Below are 23,089 nucleotides of genomic sequence, written 5' to 3'. Positions count from 1 at the left end.
TAGAAAAAAGAAACATTGCAATAACGTTGTGCAACATCACATTACAGTTAATGCTTCCATCGCAGGTCAACAGACGTTGAACAAACGACTGATTTGCTACCTGGCTTATTACCTTAGCACGTTGGAGTACTAGTTCTGAACTTCTCGCATCTCAAATAAACGCTTGGTTTATCGATAGATGACGACACATCAAGGCACTTTATGACACACATTTAAATGAGAATAAATATCTTCAGGTGATGGCGAACACGTAAATTTATGGACTTAACAACCGAAATGTGAGGATAATATCCCAGTCGTAAACACGTCACAAATACAATTGATGTGAGCCGCACCACATCCAAGTAACTGAAATAAGACACTGCTGTTTTGAAGCACGTTTGGACTGGAGCTCGGCATTCGTATTCAGCAATTCGATCACAGAAACCAGCGCAACGGCCATTGCACTGGCAGATGGCCTATGTGAGAGGGACTGCTTTGAACAATTTGACAAAATTAGCGTAGGCTACAGGTCCATTCTGCGTCTACCAGCAGTTTATCTTGGAAAAAGTACCAGCGGTATTAACTTTCAGTGTGTTACCTTTCGCTACTGTTCCTTACACAGTCCTTAGCAGATATATGCATTGCCTGAAGTCTTAAAGTTTGAGTCAAAGCTACTCTACACAGGGATGGAGAAATGCTAATGCTTTGTATGTAAGTTAGTTTTCAGCCTTTTTACCTTCGATTCTTTATCAACTATAGCAGTTAGCTACTGCAAATACACGGTCGATAAAACAATCTTCTTTTGCATATCGTCGCAGTATCGCCTGGCAATCTAATTGTGGTTGAGTTGCATTTTATGCATCTTTTCTCGCTCCAGAATGTTGCATGGATTCAACCATAAACGCTTTCAAATGCAAAATGAAGACGCTGTAGTTTTGCTTAATTTGAACAAAAAAATCATCTTGCAGTGACATGCACGAGAGATAGCTAGGACGTTTTAACAACACAAGAAGCCATGAATTATTTATATAAGTTATTTCAAAAACTACTGTCCTTATCACAATGCTGCTTAAATTTATTTTCACTGCAAATAATTTACGGTACCCTTGCAAAATAGTAGTATTGGCCACACATGTGAAAAAAGATAAGGGGAGTTTGCATCGTTGTAACTAAAACTGTGGTGACGAATGACCACAAGATAACACCTTTTCTAACTCTATTACCTCATACCTCAACATACTTTGAAAAACACCGTTTTCAAGATATTGTTAGGACTGATACAAATAAAACACTCGACACAACAGCCCATTGTCATCAGTCCATCCCCAAATAAAATCTTAGGAAAACATCATTGCACATGAGTTATGTACTTGCAATGAGGAACTGAAAGTCGCCAGTCGAGCGTTCCAACCGTAAAATTGCGATTCAAAAGGAAATATTTTTCCAGCATGTGAAAGTAAAGAAACGTTTTTATTGCTACACTGATTCAAACATTTCTAAACGCAAAAATCACTTATTTGTAAGGGAAATGCAAGAACAACCTAATCTTCACATTTGATGGGGCAAGTTTCATCACCAAAGTCAACCTTTTGTCAGGTTTAACGATATAATCATACCAAAAGGCATGCCAACTGCCAATTCTTGTGTCAACGTTGCAAGAAGCTCGTCGGCATACTCTTGACATAGTTTACACTTTACAGTTTACATGGTCAAAGAAAATAGCAAGAACCCACTCGGCTAAAGACAGAGCATGAGATATGAAGTATGTATGCGTTCATTATTTTGCAATAACAATTCAGTTTTTCGAACGTTAATGCCAACTAGCACAAGACACATCATTATTCAATCGCAGTAGCTGTACCATTGCATAATAACTTGATTGAGTGCTCTTAGTTATTCAAAATAAACAAAAGAAAATGCGCATTGCGGTTTCACTTTCTACCCAATAGCAGGAACTGTCATTCATTCATTCTGTTGAAAGAAGGACGATCTATTTTAATCCGAAATTAACACAAACACATTGCAGCAAATGGTTACGTTGTAACAACAAAAGAAAAAAATTGGAATCACGTCTAAAAACAACAATTTGTTAACTTTGCAAGCATAAATACCTGTTTTATGAACATGTTGATTCAATAAACTTACTGTAGCCTCCCGCCCTGCCTTATGTCACACCATGGTAACCAAGTCAAATGTGGTCCCATATTCAGTTTTCGAGCCTCGGGAAATTAGATAAGGCTCTCACTGTATTCTGCCTTCGGCACTAACGAGAGTTGGGTGGTTAGTTCTTTTCTTCTGTCTTTCCTTTAGCAACTACGTGTAGGTATAATACCACACTAATGACTAGATTTGAAAATTTAGGCTTAGTTTGTCAGCTTCCTGCTTTGGTGACACTTAAAAGACCAATACAAGATTATAAAAGAAGCATTTTAAAAATCTTGGCAAACGGTTGATGGGGTGTCTCAAACCGAAAACGCTTATTTATCTGTAGCCTACGTGCACTCACATTGCTTGTCCAAGAAAAGACTAGGTACAAGTTTAGAAAAGTATACATCCCTTCAGCACGACAATGACAATACGAAACGACCGCAAACAACACATAATTGTTACTTCAGCACGTTCAAATTACTTTTAACTACAACTTACTTGTTAACCGACAAAAGTTACCATACTGTACTGCCTGAAGTGCCTTACTTTAGCTCTTGAATCACAGCAAATCGAAGGCTCTAAGTCTAATTCGACTGTTTGTTTTGTATCAAATTCTAAGAGCCAGAGTGAGTAAAGTTTCACGTTATCTCAGTAAAATTAACCTACAAGCATGGCTTTGATCAACAACACCGTGAAGTAATTTCACAAAACCTTTCCTGATAGAATACAACTCTATGCTTTCAATAGGTTAATCATTGACATCTGTCTGTTGAGCCAATGACTTAAACAAATAAAAGCTGCTCTGTGACCTCACAATTGCTACTTTAACTTTTTCAACGACCAGCAACGTCGAGTATACGTCAAAATAACACAGCACCTTTGCATAGTCTTTACAAAAAGTGAATATCACGCTGTGTGGACAGTTGAAACAATAAAATCCATATTTCTCATCTGCCCTTCAACATTCATGGCTTGAAAATGTCGAAATAAACTATAAACTGAATCAAGCAATTACCGCGATTTGTGATTACCAGCGTATTGTGATCAGAAAACTCGACGTTATAAATTGCAGCTTGCCTGTAGTTTCTACATCATTGTTTTCACGTTATAAATTGCAGCTTGCCTGTAGTTTCTACATCATTGTTTTCAATTATCACCCTCTGTTATTATGTTACTCTGCTTACACTTTGTACGTGTTTTCAATATAGAAAATGACACAAAGTTTTAACAGCAGCCATCGTTTTCATGCGAAGAATGCAAATCTAATAAATTAAAGCTTTGATTTATTTAAAAATGGAAAAAAGATCACTGTGTATAAATTGGTTGACAAAACAGTAATGTTGCATCCAGCCAAATTGCGTCCAAATCTAAACTCTCATCAACCATTAAAAGGGTATCATCTAGGTGACAATTCCTGAATGACACGCTTCGCAAAGCACGAGTTTTTTATTGACAGTCATCGATTCGGTTCTGTGAGTTAGAAAAGAAACTGCGCAGAGCGCAACCGTCTTATTGAGGCTACATCTAGATTAGGGCCATAACCTACATCCATAGACTATAATAATGTGTAGCTTGTACGAAATATATTTTCATGTAGCACTAACACTCACTGTTTTTTGCTGTTGTTTTTCTTTGTGAAAGGACCAATTGATACGAAACAATTTGAGTGCTAAGACAAGGTTTGTCTAGAAAAGTTTCCTTTGGCTCAGTCATGCTACTATCAAGCTAAGCACGCCATAATCTCTAGCATTTTGCTTCAACTTCACGATCACATTCTGTACATTGTCGACGATGACTGCTTATAAACCCTGCTGCATGCGATTCTTAAAAAAAAAAACGTCTGCAGCGTTGAAAGTAACGCAATTGAATAAAAAAATCGATGTTTCGCAATCCATTCGATTCTGAGAACTGAGCCTGCCGTAGTAAATCAGTTCAAAGTCGAGGTCTTAAGACAAGCACTTCTGTTCACAACAAAATCCCTTAATTCTGCGTCACAAGGGCTCGTTCCAAAGGCATTGTTTACTAACTAGCACTCTGGCGGAGTCTGGCCTCACTGAATGCACTTCAATAAAAAGTTTTCCTTGTGGCTGTGCTTTTTTCAAACTCCTGTCAACTGATCACGTGACTCGACATGTTGACTGAGCAGGTTCGCAACTGTATTTCTGTGTACGATACGCAGCCTACCACACGTCCCAACCAAGGGATTGATGGGCAGTTGGGCACACTTTGAAAAATTGATGCGATTGCGACTATGTTATTGTATGACTATTATTATTAATTTGTGACTACTGTATTATGTTAGGGTTGTTAACAACAAACTTTTTTTCGTCAAAACGAAATCGTTCACAAGCAGTTTTATTCGAAACAAAATCAAGACAAAGGATATTGCGTCGAAACGAAACATTTTGAAACAAATTATTTTCTAAATTGTTTAAACGCATTAGATTTTCTGATTCTCTTCTTTTTAAAAATAAAATAGCCTAATATGAAATGTAAACGTGAAAACGTAGTAGCCTACCTATTTTCGATGCAAGAAAGCTATCAGTGATGACGATACCACAGCTAAAAAAGAGTTTCTTGGAGTGCATGAAAAAGCTTTCGTAGAGAGTTTGCTTTGTTGAACCATAGAGAAATAAAACAAAGTAACTTCAGCGAGTTTAACTAACATGATGTATTACATACACAATGTTTGCGTATGTAATACTAATACATCATGTTAAACCCCCTGAAGTTACTTTGTTTTATTTCTCTATGCATGAAAGAGCAAATCTAAAAACCGAATTCGCAAGGGAAGATATTAAAAGCTTTCGGGTTGACCTTCAAAATGAATATACAACCCTTTACAGAAAAGCGTTTTTTTTTTTACCCAATTTCCTTCTACATATTGCTGTGAAGTAGAATTTTCAGCAATGGCATCTATGAAAATAAAATATCGAAACAAGCTTGCCATTGACAATGATATGAGGTGCTGTCTATCCTCCACTCTGCCTAGATTTGACAGCTTAAAGCAAAAAAGCACTACCTACTTCCCATTAATTATACTTTTAATGGACATTTGAATGTAAATTATAACATAATTTTTATGTTTTATTTTTTATTAATTGATTGCAAGCTGTATTTTTTTTTGAAAAAGGGTAATTGAAATCCATCATGTTCTTTTCAGGGGTAACGATATTTAAAAAACGTAAGAACCATTGCTCGTCCTAAATCAAGGAGCCAAGGAGGACTTATAACTTTAACAGACGGTTATGAGATCGAGTTTAACTCTATTCCAGGGGCCGTGAGCCGTTTTTCGGGGGGTAACGAGATGCCTGAGAATCCAATGTATCCTTTTTTGGTCAGGAAACATTAAAAACTGTGTTTTTTCGCAATCGACCATTCCTCGATCTGAAGTTATTCTATTGTTCAAGCTTTCAGAAGTTGCAATAGTTTTAACAATGGAAACGCATTCGATATTTTTGGTGACATTCCCTAGTTACTTTTCACCTCGTAGTTCCTTTACGTTGCTTTGTGCCAACTAAAGTTAACCAGTAACAGGCCCGTAGCCAGGGGGGGTTCTCGGGGTTCCCGGGAACCCCCCCTTGAGCCGAAAAGGTCCACATTTTGGAGGAGGTGTAGTGTACATACGATCGCATGATCAGCTAGCTACCTATGATCAGCTGAAACCTTCCAGATAGTTCTGAATATGTTAATATATCGTTGCTTGTTTAGAACATGGGTCCGCAATACTTGTTGGCGCGACCCAAAAGACAATCGTTCGAAATCTTCGCGGCCCAAACGTTTCAGAAGCATATAATGTTGCGCAAAATCTTTTGCAATTTAATATCAACTTCAATACGGTCGTCCCTGCTTATTAAGCCTACATCGGGAACGCACAATTTTGGGCTTATTGTGCGGGGGAGAATTTTCTACCACTTCTGTACTTTCAGTAATTCAGGAATGGACCAAATTGGGCTTAATAAGCGAGTGGACCTACTAACTGTGGTCGTCGTCGTGTAAGCCTCTGGGGCCAAGAATCTACCCTTTTATCACCCCAGATTCACGACGTTCCAGGACTACACTGGAAGGCCACTAGAGAGCAGCCAGTCTTTGGTTTCATCTTCCAAGATGCGCAAACCTTCCACTCCGTTCTACAGTGATTGATGATGTGGTCTGCGGTCTGCTCCTCGGCACTACATTCACAGGAGGAGAAAGAGGCCATTCACCATTGATGCATCGTTGAGCGGAAAAGCCCGACGCCCGTACGAAAACTGTTGAGGCGCACCCATGTCTGTCTTTGTAGTGTCAGGCCTATGGAGCATGTGTCGGCGTAGGAAATGAACGAATGGAGTCTGGTAATATAGGCTACTTTGACTTCCGTTCAGAATTCAATAGATGGTCTGCCCAAGTAGCCACAGAGATGTTTTGTTCATCGTTGATCAGAATTTGAGCGGCTGGCACGAATGGGTGTCCTAATTGATTTCAGTCGACGGGGGGGGGGGCTCGTTTGAAGAGCAGAGATCTTGTGGTGGAGAAGATGGTTAGGCTTCAGCGTACGTCGACTGAGAGACAGAGTAGCTTCTTCACGACGAAGATCGGCGGATTGGATGCCAGCGAGAACGGGGAGATTGTCTAATGGTGTGGGACGCAGGCATCCGGTCACTGTGTGCAAGGTGCTGTTTAGGCTATGGCAGTGTCGATGTTGTGGCAGAGCATTGCAGCACCAAACAGGTGCACAGTAGCCTACTCTGATGAAGAGTAGACAAGGGCTAAGGCTGCTATAGCCTACGCAAAATGTCAGCTCTCGCCCCCCAGCTGAAGCCTGCCAGGCGCTTTAGCCCAGCGCGGATGTCATTTTCTTGCGCAGTGACACCAAATGGTGGTGGTATGTGAGCGATCTGTCTAGTGTCACCCTAAGATATTTTGGTTCGCGGCAGAAGGACAGAGGTTTTCCATTGTTCTGAACATGTAGCTCACGATCAGCTTCCCGATGTTTTAGGTGGAAAGACGAAACTCAGCACGTCAAAGAGTAGACCTATATATGATTGTATCTATTTTTGACATAGCCTACAAGTTATGTTTATAATAAGTTTAAACCCTTTTGCGCCCATTGTGGGTGGTCTCGCGATCCAAATTTGGGTCACGACCCACTATTTGCGGATCCCTGGTTTAGAACCTCGCATATCGTAGACAATTTAGGCTAAAGACAATTTGAAGTTTGTTGATCTATATAGGCTATATCATATTTCCTATGTTTTGATTGCTTGCTTGTGGACACGTCAAGAAGAAAGTGTTATCAAAAGGTCCATATTTTTGGATTTGGAAACCCCCCCCTTGAAAATGTCTGGCTACGGGCCTGCCAGTAACCACGCGATGGCAAAAGCAGGTTTTTCTGTAATTCTATGTCAAATATGAATTTGTCAGTAGACCTGGCCCGTAGCCAGGGGGGTTCTCAGGGTTCCCGGAACCCCCCCCCCCCTTGAGCCAAAAAGGTCCACATTTTGAAGAAGGTGTAGTGTACATACGACCACATGATCAGCTGAAACCTTCCAGATACAGTAGTTCTAAATAAGAGGTTTCTGGAAGATAAATGGAAGATTGAAATCATTTTCGTCCCGAACGCGTTAAATGACGAAAAATAAAATGATTGATTGTAGGCTACAATAGTGAAGTCTTAAAATTTGATCATTGCTGCGTCATAATGCCTTATGTTACGCTAGCGAATGTGACGTAAGTCGTATTTTCTCGGTTGCAGTAACGCAAGTCGTATTTTCTCGGTTACGTAAGAGAGAGAAAGGGAGGGAGAAACCTTTTATTTTGTCTGCTGCGAAATAGTAGGCTATACGGTACAAATATATTCAACAACAGACAAGAAGCAGCGAAAGACTATATTAGTCATCGAGTCAGCTGCTTCCAAAGTAATAGTTTAGTAAAGTAATAGTTAATCTTTCTTGCATTCTACCTTGGGAGCGTTCAAATATTACGTAACGCTGTTTTTCCAAATTTTTGACCCCCCCCCTCTCCCATGTGACGCCAACGTAACGTTTTTGTCAACCCCCCTCTCCCCCACGTGACGCTTTTCCATTACAAAGCCCGTTTTGCTAATTTATATCAAAATTATGACGTGGAAACACGTGCTGATAAAATATCTTGGTTTGTATGCACCTAAAGCTTACGTTTAAGACATGAAATTTTAGCTATATTATTTTTTTGGATTAAAACGTTATGTACCTACTGAAAACATCTAGTAGCCTACCGTCCAAAATGTTTCGATCCAAACCTTTCATTGTTTGGTTATGTATTGAAAGAAACATCATGTCACAATCAATGTGCGAGGTCTTGCGACGGGCTGCTTGTATCTCGATCGAGCGTGCTGTTTTGATTGTAAAATTCTTATGCTGTAAGTTATCATCGGTCATTATCCTGAAGTAACCTATGATTACGAAATCTGTATTATGTAACGTGTATTCTAGGTCATTCAATTGCTATGTGCATATCTAGAGTCTTCTTTAAACTTGCTTGTTTACGCCGCTCAGTGCAACGTGACCGAACGATAAGTTCGTGTGATGCAACATTACGTAACCTTCTCGAAGTTACTAGACCGAACAAACCTTTTATAAATAGTGGTGTAATTTGAGTAATGATTATTATGGGAGTTGTATTATGACGAGTTGATTATGAGAGTTGTGTTATGAGTTGTGGATTGGTAGTTGGTGCAGAAATTATTGTTGATTGAGAGTTGAAGAAATCGAATACAAGTAGATGAGAACTGGTGCTGATATAAATTGTGTTCGAAATTAGAGTTATTTGAGAAGCCGTTCGTTAAAAGTCCTTCAAGAAGTTAGATTATCATTTCACTAGTGGAACCTTTCGACCTTTAATTGACTGCTTTTCGGTTATAACCCATTAAAATACGTCATTGAACCTTTCCAAGTCTTTTTCCTGGTAAGAGATAGAAAGAAATCGTGACACATCACAAAAGCGCAAAAGAAACCGCAAGGAAAGCTAAACATCTTCGAATGGGGTCATCAATGCTTCAAAAATGTTTCTATATATTGGAGCAGTAGCCTACTCTCGATTGTGTGGTTCGAACTTGATGCATAATTGTCTTCTTCAGACTCGCACGTACGAATGTCTTCTACCTGTTGAGAGGTTTGTGTCAAAATCATTTGGTTCTTTAATGAACATATGTAGGCCTAGGCTATGTAACAGTCATAGGCAGTGGCGTACGCAAGATTTTCTGAAGGGGGGGGGGGGGCATTGACAGTAGCGTAGCCAGGAATTTTGAAAGGGGGGGAGTTTGACGACCGGCGGGCGAAGCTCAACGGCGTTTTCGCCTAAGACGACACCCAGCGGCGGGGAGTCTGGGGGGCCTCCCCCAGATAATTTTTAAAAATGTCTTTGAATTTGGTGCATTGTGAGAGAGCATTTCCAACAAAAATGTGGGTATAAATATTCCTGTAAAATGGTGCTGTCAGGTGGCATAGCAAAAGGATGAGATCATGTTTTCTTCGGCATTTTCGGAAATAAAGCGAAGTCTCTATGTTTTCTTGTTGCTAATTCCTGGCTGAGATGTTTGGTATTGGCACAACTCGCTCTTGCAGTTTTGTTTAAAATTAGGCAAGTTTTTTTTAGACTGTAAGCATCATTCTCAATATCGTGACGTCACACGCGTGCCAAAGGGGGGTTGTAACCCCAACCCCCGGCCATTGATATCCTAGTATGGTTTTAGTTTAGACTTTATCCATTTCTTTCACACTATAATAGGCTTACAGAACACTATGCTACATTGGCATACCTGGGGTGGGGTAGGTGGACTGGGCTATGTATTTCATATTGGCTTAGTCTATAGAACAACATTGCTAATTGCTTTGACAGTGCAATCCAAAACATATTAAATGCTTTAATCTACGTCGTTAACCCGCGTCAATGAAATGACTACTTTCTAGCCCTAACCCTAAGCCAACCAGCTGACAAAAAAAACATCACTTAATTTGCTTTCTATCATCTTCTTTTCGCCATTTTTTATGTCACTTAAACCGTAGCTTATGATTGGTTGGCGGTTTCATTCTAGTCAAGTTTAGTGGCAGAATTTCGACTTGTTAAAGTGGCTACCTTTTATAACGGAAGGTATGAGCGATGACACTGTCGTTTAGAAGTTACCAGCATTTCCAATTAGCCTATTTATTGTCAAGTCCCATTAAAATATGCCATTAGAACGGCGTCGTTGTTTTATACAAAATAGTACAATCAAGCCCTGCCATGTGGAGCCTATCAGTTGAGCGGCGAAAACGTCCGTATGTCGTTCAGAAGGACGTCAGTTCGATGCCTGATTGATCACTTCATGCCACGCTTGGAGGCGGAAAAAAAGATTGGTCTATTTGTCTTCCAATCCACTCAATCTAAATCTTCATCCACCAAGCATAGGCTCAGATGCAACACTTCCCGTTTTTCTGAACAGTGCATGCAAACTACTGCCACAACACAAACTCAATTACGTTGTTCGTTAAAATTATTAAATACAAAATGGCACTAAGAACAATGAAACACAATTTTAAGGGTACACAACGAAAAACATTGTTTTTGTATACTCGATAATTGAGAAACGGCCAAGCCCAGTAGCGTACGTAGAGGAGGCATTGGGCCATGGCCTCCCTCCAGATGTCCTAGTGCTGGTAGAAGATATTAAGGCGCTACTCTTTTTCAAAAAATATCACATTGAATCGAATGTCTCCCTCCGTTGCAAAATCTTGTATTCGCCACTGGTTAAGTTCAAATATTATGTTGCAACTGACAAGCCTATTTTTTTTCTTTACAAGTTGCTTAAAAATTTTGTGAAATATTACACAACCATGCGAAAATGTTAGACAACTTTAACAAATATCAATCTTGTGGATTGTGTAATCTTGTAGCAAAATAGTGAAAATACACTTATTTTAAAAACTTTCAATTTCAGAATAAAAGCATAAGATGTAGAAATCTACAAGGTTCATAAAATTACATTGGCCAATGTAAAAACAACATAAAAAATAATACATTGTTCGGTAACGGGGACATCACGGGATTAAAAATGGATTACCACAACTGTTCATTCATGTCGATTTTTTTGTATTGTGGCTATTTTTGAAAAAACATTTTTTTTTTAGAAATCTCTGATTTTTCCACACCGTCCATAGATGGCTTAATTGTAGTAACAAATGTTTGTTTACATAAACCAGCGGTTCTCAACCGGTGGGCCATGGAAAGATTTTGAGGTGGGCCACAGACCTATTTAAAAATTTGCCAGAGTTAGTGAAAAATTTAGTTTCATTTGTGTTACTATAGTTAATTTTACACATGTGTGTTTTGTTTAATTGTTTTGATTGCAGCATTGCAGCAACAATGAATGGTGCTGCTGTAGTTTGTTGCAGAATGCTAATTTCCATTCTAATTATTGAAATAATAATTTTGGTGACGTGGTGTAATCAATGCCGTCTGTTGCATAATATACGAACGTTGATTTTAAGCAACTACAACAGTGTGGTTCTTATAGGGAGTCACTTGGCTCCGCAAGGAGAAATTTTTAACTTAAAGGGAGGAATAATCGTGTTGAAAGGAATTGGTAAGAAATGTAAATCAAATGTAAATTTATCTAAGTAATCTATTAAAATGATTAATTTATTTATGAGTGAGCACATAGTTTTAGATCAACGTCGAGTTTTTACATTACTTTAGGATGTAATAGACCACTTTGTGATTACCATCAAGTCATAGCCTAACTGAAAGCGGTAGCCTACTGAAATTTGTGCAGAATGCAGATCTGTTTTTAGTATTTTTTTTTGTGAATTATTGTGGGGAGAAATTGACAATAGTTGTGTCTTTCAAAGAAGGAATTACGGCATTAATGTTGAGAACCACTGTAACTACAAGTTGGTCAATAACGTTCAGGAGCACGCATCTCATTGATGGACGGTATAATCTGTTTTGGAACATTTTCTGCTGTTTTTTTTTTGTTTTTAAATCTATTTTGCAGTTTTTTTCTTGCATAAAGAATTAATAGGCCATAAGAATTTTTGTGCAACGAAAATGGGCCACGAAAGAAAAAAGGTTGAGAACCAATGACATAAACAATATAAACATCCAAATATAAAGTGGCATATGGAGGGGTGGACATTGGGTCATCACTCCACATTTCCATTTTTTTTAAATACTTCATAATTTGACAGGCTGGAAGATATTAAAGTGTCACTCTTTATCAAAAAAAGTCGAATTGGATTGATTGCTACAATATCCTGCGTGCGCCACTGTAAATATATGTTCAACTTGCAACATTTATGAGAACAAAAGCGAATTATTAGCAAAAAATTTGCACTTTAAGGGTAGGGCATTTAAAACACTGAGAAATTGTTTTTACCCTCTCCTCAGTAACAATTGGGCGTTATTTAGTGTAACATGTCATGATGTCAGGTTATGCAAGATCCTTGCTGGGTACAGATAGCAAAAAACGATTAAGGTATTTTCAATATGAACCCAACTGGAATCTACCAACGATTTACAATGATACATGAATATAGACAGCAGTTGAATTGGCAAAACGTTTTGAGACACAGAAAATACTGTGTGTTAAGCGAAACTGATAAAGATTGTTTTGTAAGTAGATTTACATATTCAACACGCTGAATGCTGCATCATGCCAGTGGTAAGATGCATGCTTGTAGCCCAACTATACTTCACCGAACCCTATTGCAAAAATACATGTATTCGCACTCATTTCTAAGGCAACGTTCAATAACCCCTGATAGCTATAGTATATACCTGTGCAATGTGCAGTGCAAAATTCGTCACAAGCCTGTATTCAGCCCTACAAGCTTGGCACAATTCAAGGTAAAACACCATAAAATAGCAAACGTTTGAAAGCGTGAAACGTAAAACAATTAGCAGTACGTAGTACGATGAGTAAAAACGGCAGTCAACAGCGATAACTTTACAAAAACACCTAGCATAAAACAGTTTCAAACAAGAGTATGGTCATTCTGTTAGTTGACGTTGACAAAGTAAAAGGTCAAACGCATAGTTCGTAAAAGTAAAACTTGTGCAGTTTATGAAGGTGAAACTGTAGCTTTGGTGAAGCATTCTTAAATTTTAGGTGCAGCCCCCACATCTTCATGTAATCAACTTCAGCACCAAGAACGCTGGCTGCACAAAGAATCATCTAAATTGCGGAAGATCACACAAAGTTTGATAAAATATGGAGAGCGACTGCCAAAACTACAACTTTGTGCAACTCCAGCCATGGATTACGAGTGGCAATGCTACAACCCACCCCGTAATACAGAGTCCAGCAGAGCTTTTCCTTGAAACGCAAATTCAACGTCATTTTCTTGAATATTGAGCTTAATCTGAAAATGAAAAAGTTGCGATTGAAGTTGAAATACAAAGCAATAGTTAGTGTTGAAATCAGTGCCAACATTTTGTCTATTGCGTACCAGATAGAAAACATGCAAAAAACATTGAAGTGTTTTGTTGCTGTTATCCACTCATTCGTCAAGTACTGTCCAATGTTTTCATTTGAACGCAATTAGTCATGCCATCTTAGTACCTATCTACAATAACCTTTTTACAATACCTACAAATTTTCTTTAAAAACACATCATATATTAAACAAAAGTTGTATTTTGTGTATTTGTGAGCAACTGTTGCAGACCAGCTTTTACCTTGCTTTGTCTCATTTCCTTTAGCCTTTTCACAGAGATAATGCCACGGACTTCAACAAGGTCACATAGGGACACGAACTCGGACTGGCAGACGGATGGAACCAGACGTTTTTTGCATATTTTAGTGTACGCCTCATGAAGCTGAAACAAGAAGTCATCAGATACCGGATAAATCAATTGCTTATGGTCAAACTAATTTGATTCAATCTTAGCTACGCTACAAATCCTTCTTCAAATCAATAGAAGGTTGTGAAGCAATAAATAGACACAAGCAAATGAATAGGTCTTATTACATTCACCACACTACAACATTCATATGCTCAGTAAGACTAGTTTGTGCTTCTGTAACGTGGTCAATAGCGAGATGAAAAGATGTGATTTTTGCCATGAGATTTAAACAATAGTTGAATTGCAAAAGCATTGCCGCCACCACAGTGGTTTAAAAGTAGTTTGTTGTTTTTGATAAACAGACAGCAATATTCGTCCTTTTTACATTGATTCAACGTTTGCAGGCGTTAAGTTAATGTAAACAGGACGGGCTTTGCTGACTGGGAATATTCACCTTTCCCAATGCGGCATCTTTGCATTTGGTCTTTTTGCATAGCAAAATTAATGCGCAAATCAATAGCTTCTGCTGAAGAGGAAACGTTTCTTCAGTGTCGTCATTGCCACCACGATTACAAACACTTGAAGACTCATATACGTCGGCAATGACATCAGAAATCTGTTTTATGCCAACTTTCCTTGATTTTAATGATGCATCTGCAATAATTTTGTTTAGATTTAATAAGTATATAAACAGCCAAGCAGCTTGTTGAGTTGTGCTTGGGTTTTTCGTTTCATTTAAAGCAGTGGTTCCCAACCGGGGAGGAATTCCTCCCCAGGGAGGAATTTCATGAGTTCAGGGGAGGAATTTCAGTTATTGCCCGTTCGTGTGCAAGAGCTACCTTTAATAAGTTAATAGCTGTTTATTTGCTAATAAATTTCATACAAATATTACCCTAAAAGTGTTTCCAGAAAGCGCTATAATCCATTATTTTAGTGTAATTTTGCAAAATTTTTCCGGGGGAGCATTCCCCCGGACCCCCCTAGAATACGCGTGCCTTTGGCACGCTCTAACCCCCCACCACTTTTATTGCTTCCCTTGCTTAACCCACCAGGATACGCCACTGCACATGAGGTAGCGATGTCTTTAATCAAACACTTTGTCGTTCTCTTCAATCCATCAAATATTTGGTCCCCCACAAAAAAACATTTCTAGCTACGCCACTGGCCAACACGCCACTGGCCAACACCCCACTAAAAAACTTTCACATACCTTGGGTTCCGCTCGCGCAGAATGAGGATGATCGACACGATGGTTTTGAGAAAGCCAAACCAAAAACTGGCTTATCCGGTAATTTTTATAGACCGCCGGCTGTGCGGTCCCTGATCCCGTTTTTACTTCCGATCGGAATGAGGAAAGAGTCTTAGAACCCTAACATAATGGTGTCTATTACAATCTGGGGGAATTGTAGAGAAACCATTTTAATTAAAATTCTAGGGTTTCTAAAATTTAGGACTCCCTTTTTTGTTTTTAGTAATATGGGGAGGAATGAATAGTTCCAAAATAGGCAAAGGGAGGAACGCAACAAAAAAGGTTGGGAACCACTGATTTAAAGCAAAATCTATTCCAAACTTTGCACACTTCACACAAATCTCGAATCCATTTCATGCATCTTCCATACATTGTTTCAAAATTTATTAAATTTTCTCAAGCGTCCACTGAAACAGACCTTTACTAGTTGAGGAAGCTAATAATACGCCCAATAAATATGTCATTAATAGTGATGTATAACTGCATGCAAGTTAGCTATATAAATGTAACATATTTATACCTTTGTTCTGTTGTGAGTTCTTTGTAGAATTCACTTCCATGATCTCCACTGCTCGTCTGCAAACATCCAAGGCTTTTCGTGCATCACCAGACATAGCTGCCACCTTTCTGGCGCAAAACTGCATCGCTACAGAATCAATGACGGCATGCTTCTCATCCACATTCCCAGAAGTCTAAAAATCAAATTTGAGCATATACACTACAGTACTACCCAAGTACTAACATCAACTCCAGACAAACCAAGTTTGATAAATATAGCAAAACACTAACTGTTAACTCAATGAAGGCATTAATAAATAAAGTGACTTGCGTTCTTCTGGTGACTACAGGCTACTAGGCTACACTACATGATGTTAAGGATGATACCTAGCTTTCATTACCGACGTTTCGTCAGTCAGCACGACTGTCAGTCAGTCAACGCATGATTTAAATTCAGAACAGTATAATATTATACATTGACGTTTTTGGGTTACAAATGAAATGAAAAATCAAAAATGAAATGTACCTGCTGGACTCGAGCTTGCAAAATGTCTACCAGTTGATCTTTGTTGTAAGGCTTGAAATTGAGCAGCTGTGGCTTACAAGAAATATTTGCTTGCAACCTAAAAATACGTATATAATTGACAATATTTGCTTCTGTATGCAAACCTCATACCCAAATAGCACTGATTCTTTGCAAAATGCAACAAGCCTTTATGTATAAAACGGAGAAAAATAATAGCATATCTGGTATGTAGTGTAGCAAATACAGTATGACGTCTTTTTTAAAATGTAATACAAAACAATCTTAAATCACCTTGGAAGAATTCTATCTGTGAGATCAAGTGAATTGGCAATTCCTATTAGAACAATTCTAGAATTGGTGAGGGATGACCAGCCAAACATTGTGTACAACACTTCTTGATGCTTGCTATCCAATTGATCCATTTCATCCAAGAACAACAAGCTGTAAATGTCAGTACCATTAACAAAAAATATTAAATACCTTCTTCTTCAATTGCCTTGCCGAACCAAGCATTGACGGCCTCGGATGAATAATTAAACCAAGTATTCCAGTATTAAGCTCTACGATAAACTGTGACGCAACTAGATAAACTATATAGGTCACCACCGTTTCGAACGGCTAAACTTTCGCTACCTTCGCCCAGTTGGGCTCGCCCAAATGTCGCGTACCGTCTTATTACATGGCCGCGAAATGTATACAGTTGTGTCATGTTTTAGTATTTTTAAACAAAGATCTCGTTTAGATTACAATTGTAAAATTTCTTTGTTTGTCTTCTTTGCAAGCCATGAAATACGTTGCATTCTACAGAAGCACCACATCTCAATGCAATAATTTTTTCAGCTATTTTTGTTGAGATATATTCCAGGTTTCAGAGTTGTGTTGGATGACAGCATAAATATAGCAATTTAAAAATTTAAACGTTGTCTTAAAGCAGATATTTTTATTGCAAAGAATTGGTTTTATTTCTTGAAAGTTTGTCTTTGCTTGGGCTGTTCTCATGTTGAGTTCTGTTTCGTCCCTTGCATCCCAATTCACCATAGTGCCGACGTATTTGAATTTTTGGATCTGTTAAAGAATCGTTCCACTAACTGATAAATTACAAACAGGAGTTTCGGCTAAACATCATGTGACTGTATAAAAAGTTAAAAACTGTCCTTTTACAAACATACCAAAAAGCAAAGCTACAAGACACAAAAATGCTCTGAAAGATACTGCAGCACTTCCACTACTGAAGGTTGATTATAACATTTGCTGCACGTCTTGTTTGAGCAATGTAATTTGGTGGCACAGAAACATTTTTCATTTTACACTTTTTCTACTTCTCATTATAATTTCTGCATAGGTTTCATACGACTACTCATCATACTTAAATCTATCATCAAATAAAAGGAACATACATCATGGGGCCATCTTTAATAAGATGCTCTTCTACATATTTTAATGCAAGTCGGTGATTCTTAGATTCACTGCGTGTTGCACCCATTTCAGTAGCAATGCGCTCATAGATTTTTTGTGAAGTACGTAATGTCATGCAGTTGATAATAACTTGCTTTGGAATAACGTCGAAAATCTGCAAAAAAGAACAAAGAATGTTATAAAATTACAATTTATGATTGAACTATTCATTGAACAGATAGAATGAAATTATTTCTTCCCCTATTGCTAACACATCTCTAGGGGTGTGAAACTAATTGAGATAGTTTTGTCTTGGAAGCTGCAAAAGTAACCTATATCTCTCAGGCGGAATGGCCCGTTTCGGTGAGTCCGATTCGGTGAGTCCGATTCGGTGAGTCCGATCCCTTAACGGGGGATTTTTTCAATTTTTTTTTTTAAATTATCGGGTACCGTAGCCTAATTATCATTGCCGTTTTAGGGTTAGGGGTTTAGGGTTAGGGGTTAGAGGTTAGGAACTCACCGAATCAGACTCACCGAATCGGACTCACCGAATAGTAGCAGACCCTCTCTCAGGCCTCTAAACTCCTTTATTTTTTTGTCAACTATGCATGGGCTACCAGAGCTCTTTCCTGGCAGACAAATTCTTGCGCTCAACAGCCAAAATAACAAAAAAATCTGTGTTTTTAAAAACCTAATAATTAATATCGTCCTTTCATGATCATTCAGGTAACCAACTCAAACAAGGCCCTGAAATACATTTGTACTTAAGTGCACTGCTTTCCAAGTGGCCTAAGTAGGTGTAAAGCTAACCTTTAAGTTTTTATAGGTTAACGCTTAGCATTTTTGCAAAATTTTTATAAGCAATATTTCTTGTTGGCGCGTGAAACATTTTGCCTTGTTTATGAAATTTAAGTGCACTGCTTTCCAAGTGGCCTAAGTAGGTGCAAAGCTAACCTTTAACTCTTTCGCGACCACGGACGTATACACACGTCTTGAGGTTTTTGCCATATGACCAAGGACGTATCCATACGTCCAAAGGTTAAAAGGTGTTTCAAGCAAAAAAAATGTAAATGATGGCAGATCCATCCATAATCTTTACCTGTCCGTATTCATTCTGCTGTATCTCCTAAAAGCATTGCGCGCAGAAACGAAGTAAAATTTTTCTCATGTGCAGAATTGTTTTGGCATTCGATTAAACTACATATATTTTCATATTATTGTATCATGCTTGGGTAGTAAAGATTATAATGAAGTATATTTTTCTGCCAATTTTTATTTTTTTTAGAAATTAGAAAAAATACCGTTTGGCAAGTTGCTAATTGTACATTGAATGTTTAAAATTTTATTGCAAAGCTTTGCATCTTTGGGTAGCTGAAGATGTATGCTTTCATTTAATGTCAAGATTGTGCGTCTATGTCGATCACATGAGATATTATTACGGCGTAAACACAACAGGTTTTTGTGAAAAATGTCTGGTTATTTAGATTAAACGTCGTGAACTCGGTGGTTGCGAAAGAGTTAAGTTTTTATAGGTTAACGCTTAGCATTTTTGCAAAACTTTTGCTAAGCAATATTTCTTGTTGGCGCGTGAAACATTTTGCCTTGTTTATGAAAACGATTATGAAATTTCAGCCCTCGAAATTAGCTTCCATCTACGACGGCAAAAACATTGCCGTCGCCAAATCAACAAACTTTGCATTGCGGCGGCAATTGCCGTATGCTTTAATCAAACGAAATTTTATGCGCTTCTTCTTCATCGTGTGTCACACGGCGGTAGCCCAGAGCATCACGCATGCTAGTTTATGCGCTGACAATGCTCTTGTGAACTGTAAAAAGTTTACAACCTTATAAATACTGGCTTAATTACAAAAGTTATTCTTTCATCGAATGCTTATTTTTGACCGGTGTTGTTGCGAATATAAAAAGTGGTACAAAATTGGATAAATGGTTCTTCGGCAATAAAGAAAAGTAATGCTTCCGATCATATGGCATCGCGCGTTCATGAACGGGCAGTTTTGCGTCTTCAAGTATTCCAGTGACGACGCGACAACCTCATCCTCCGATGATTCCGATTCTGACTAGTTCTTTATCCAACAGACTTTGTGTTGCTCGCAGTATCCTAATTGTGTCGAAATTATGTTAGTGTACTGTATACGTAAATCGAGGCAATCTTCTCGCAGGGAGCTATTGATTTGTAATCGGTACCTGATTGAGCAATTAACGTTATTTCATGATTATTTAACGTCACTAGACGTAAAATTAATGTAAACAAACGTAAAATTCTTATTGGGCATTGTTGTTACGCGATATAACTCGCCGGAAAAACTAAATCGATTAGTGCTGACTCGAACGTTGAATCAACCCAAAATTAACTTACTTTACCCTCACCCCCCCCAATGAGTTATAACGTGAATCACCGTAACAGCGTGCGTATCGCTTCATCGCTACTTTTGGTGTTATTACATCACAACAAATCAAACAGTGCGGTCGTGATAGACTATTCGATTATTTTTTTCTCTTCTCGTTTTACATGTTTTGGTACAATTTTTTCATAATAAACGTTCACAGCAATTGCTGAGGCAATTTCATCTTTTGCCGTTTGGCCTCGTCAACGTTTTTGCGAAGTAAAAATATGCTAATTTGAAGACTGTGTGAGTGTTCACAGCAAGTAAAATAGTCTGAGGTGAGGTCTTGGTGTGATGTTTCTGCTGATATAAACTCACGCTGCGAGTAAATCAAACAGGAAGAAATTTTGAACAATTTTTGTCCGAATTAAATGCTCATTTTGCGACGGCATTTTTATTGCCGTAGCAGAATGGCCATTATGACGTTTGCGGCGGCATTTACCACGGCAATTGCCGTGTGCCGCCGCTAATTTCGAGGACTGAATTTAAGTGCACTGCTTTCCAAGTGGCCTAAGTAGGTGCAAAGCTAACCTTTCAGTTTTTATAAGTTAACGCTTTGCATTTTTGCAAAACTTTTATAAGCAATATTACTTGTTGGTGGGGAAAACATTTTGCCTTGTTTATAAAAACGTTCAAAAACAAACGCAAGTGGAGAAAAACAGTTTCAAATATCAACGCAGTTGAGAAATGTTGGCTTGTGGAAGCCAGCGACCAAATATGGCCTACCGGAGCAGAAGTTAGGAAGTTAATTTGACATCTTTTCAGCAGCCAAGGCTGCCGAGAACTAAGAAGCCTGATCTTTTTATTTACTAAAAACGAATAGGCTAGTCAGCATAATAGGAGTTGAAACAAGATATCCTAAAATTCATATGACATCACATTTGAACTACTACCTTTTTACTAGACAAGACATTTGTTAGACAAGCTGTTTTTCCTGTTCCTGGTGCTCCCGATATATACAAGCTTCCCGGAGTACGTGACGTTACACATTTTTCAATGAAAAATGTGATTTCATCAATTTCGGAATTACGTCCAACAAGTTGGCGAGGAACAGATATGTGCAATGCGTTTTTTAAATTGCTCAAGGAATCTTCTGGAAAAAAGAGACATTTTAACTGTAGAAAAATATGCATTAGGCTAATTGGGCGACACTAAAGGGCGGAAATGCAGAAACGCGGAAATAAGCCAAAATAACTTTAGAATTAAAACAGTCATAGTATTTAATGATCTCACAATTGCTTCTAAATAATATCTTTCAATGATAATTCAACATAAGAAAATGTTCGGTATTGAGTTGTGGCTAAAAATCGCATTTCCCCCTTTTTCCTATTTCAATATATTCCATTAAAGTTCAAAATTTACTCCAATAACTGTGGTATTAAAACAGTCAAAGTATTTAATGACCTCACAATTGCTTCTAAACAATATCTTTCAATGATATTTCAACATAAAAAAATGTTCGGTGGTGAGTTGTTGTTAAAAATCGCATTTCCGTCTTTTTCCTGTTTAAATAAATTCCTTTCAATTTTCAAAATTTACTCCAATAACTGTGGAATTAAAACAGTCAAAGTATTTAATGACCTCACAATTGCTTCTAGACAATATCTTTCAATGATATTTCAACATAAAAGTAGGTTCGGTGGTGAGTTGTTGTTAAAAATCGCATTACCGCCTTTTTCCATGTTGCAACATTTCATTCTTTCATGATGAAGTTATCGCTATGTTAAACAATATGGACGCCAAAATCGTATTTCCGCGTTTTCTACATCGGCATTAAATCGCTACTTCTGCGGATAATACGCCATTTCACGCCCGGCATATTTCCACGCTTCCGCATTTCCGCCTTTTAGTGTTGCCCGCATTAATTAGCCTATCACAAACAGGAGATTGCAACAGTATTCAAACTACCAACCTTGTGCAGATGGTTCAGATGGAAACAACGTTTTCCATTGTTTGGTTTGGGATAACGATTCATCTTCAATTTTTGTGGCATTGGAAATATTTTCTTTCTCAGTCTTTAATAACTCAGGACTTGTTTCAACACTACGGTGTTTTTTGCTTGGTGACGGAGATAAAAAGTTATTTAATGTGTTTGGAAAACACTTTCTTGGGCTCAAACACAGTTTATTGTTGACAGTTGCATCTTTTTCAAGAAGGGTTTGATGAATACTTTTTGCTTCACTCAAGACACGTTTTCTTGGAGATTTAATATATTTTTTTGCATGATCAGGTGATTTGCTATCTACCTTAACATTGAGACAATTCTGAAGAATTACATCACATTTCTTGGCAAGTGGTGAATGTAAGTTCAATGAGCGTAGAGGAGAAGAGAGATTATAGCAACTTTTAGTTTCAGGATTAATATTTTCTTTGTTCCGTCTCACAGAAGACAATGGGGACAGCTGATTAATTTCTTCAAGAACCAATTCATTAGTGAGAGAGCTTACGGACAGTTCATTTGGTGGATCAAGTAGTTCCAGTTTCTTTCTTGCTGATTTTTGTTTTGATTGGCTTTCATAAAACTTGCTTTTATGTTTATTGTCAGGTGTGCAGTAAATTCTTCCACTACGAGTTATTTTTCTTTCCATATTAGAATGCAAATGCATAAACAAATTTAAAACCTATTTCTTGACTAAAACTTGCAATAAGTTTAAAGTTATATATTAGGGTGGCTCTTATTTGGCAAAAAATGAAAAAATTTTGTGTGGGACACCCTTTTAAAAGGTGAGGTTGTCAGAAAAAATAACTCCTGCAAAAAATTTTTGAATTTGAAATTGATTTAGAGGTGGCCCTCCCCCCCTAAAGTTTTGCGCCCTCCTCCAAAATACCAAATCTGCATATCTCAAAAACTGCTTGAGCTAGAGATATGGTTTTTGTGTCAAAAGGTGCAGAAAGCATGATTTCCTATCTGCTTTCTGAACAGTGATTGCGTCTATCTTGAGTAGAAAAGCAGTTGTTTAGAAAAAACCCGTTTTCGGTATTCTAGCACAAAACAGTGCTAAACAAGTATTGTGGCCCAAGCTATTCAATAAACAAAGTTCATAAACTAACCTGTAAAACTGGTAAAGCAATAAACCAAATAAGTATTCCTAAACTTTTATGCATT

At 37.9% G+C, this 23,089-nt stretch overlaps 1 protein-coding gene across 1 annotated transcript; it reads right to left on the bottom strand.

The window, feature by feature from the left end:
- Positions 1-10,284: 10,284 nt before the first annotated feature.
- On the bottom strand, positions 10,285-22,611 carry LOC145768773 (cell division control protein 6 homolog). The gene is made up of 9 exons (XM_082580363.1): positions 21,896-22,611; positions 20,877-21,076; positions 17,581-17,753; positions 16,475-16,624; positions 16,184-16,280; positions 15,680-15,851; positions 14,365-14,564; positions 13,803-13,943; positions 10,285-13,487 (listed from the first exon to the last, which is right to left on the bottom strand). The coding sequence occupies exons 1-9, from the start codon at positions 22,587-22,589 to the stop codon at positions 13,401-13,403; spliced, it is 1,914 nt and encodes a 637-aa protein (XP_082436489.1). The 5' UTR covers positions 22,590-22,611; the 3' UTR covers positions 10,285-13,400.
- Between the last annotated feature and the right edge of the window lie 478 nt (positions 22,612-23,089).

This window comes from Aplidium turbinatum, chromosome 4, assembly GCF_918807975.1.
Source record: "Aplidium turbinatum chromosome 4, kaAplTurb1.1, whole genome shotgun sequence".
NCBI classification, from domain to species: domain Eukaryota; kingdom Metazoa; phylum Chordata; class Ascidiacea; order Aplousobranchia; family Polyclinidae; genus Aplidium; species Aplidium turbinatum.
Note: the sequence above shows the minus strand (reverse complement) of the source record. Positions and strands in the feature narration are given on the sequence as shown.

Bases quoted from the DNA above. Each gene is read 5' to 3' on its own strand.
- LOC145768773 (XM_082580363.1), bottom strand. From the start codon at position 22,589: ATGCATTTGCATTCTAATATGGAAAGAAAAATAACTCGTAGTGGAAGA. The intron at 17,754-20,876 runs GTAGTAGTTCAA...TCTTTTTTGCAG, and splicing joins ATGTCTTGTCTAGTAAAAAG to ATTTTCGACGTTATTCCAAA. The intron at 16,281-16,474 runs GTGATTTAAGAT...ACGTATTTTTAG, and splicing joins ACAGATAGAATTCTTCCAAG to GTTGCAAGCAAATATTTCTT.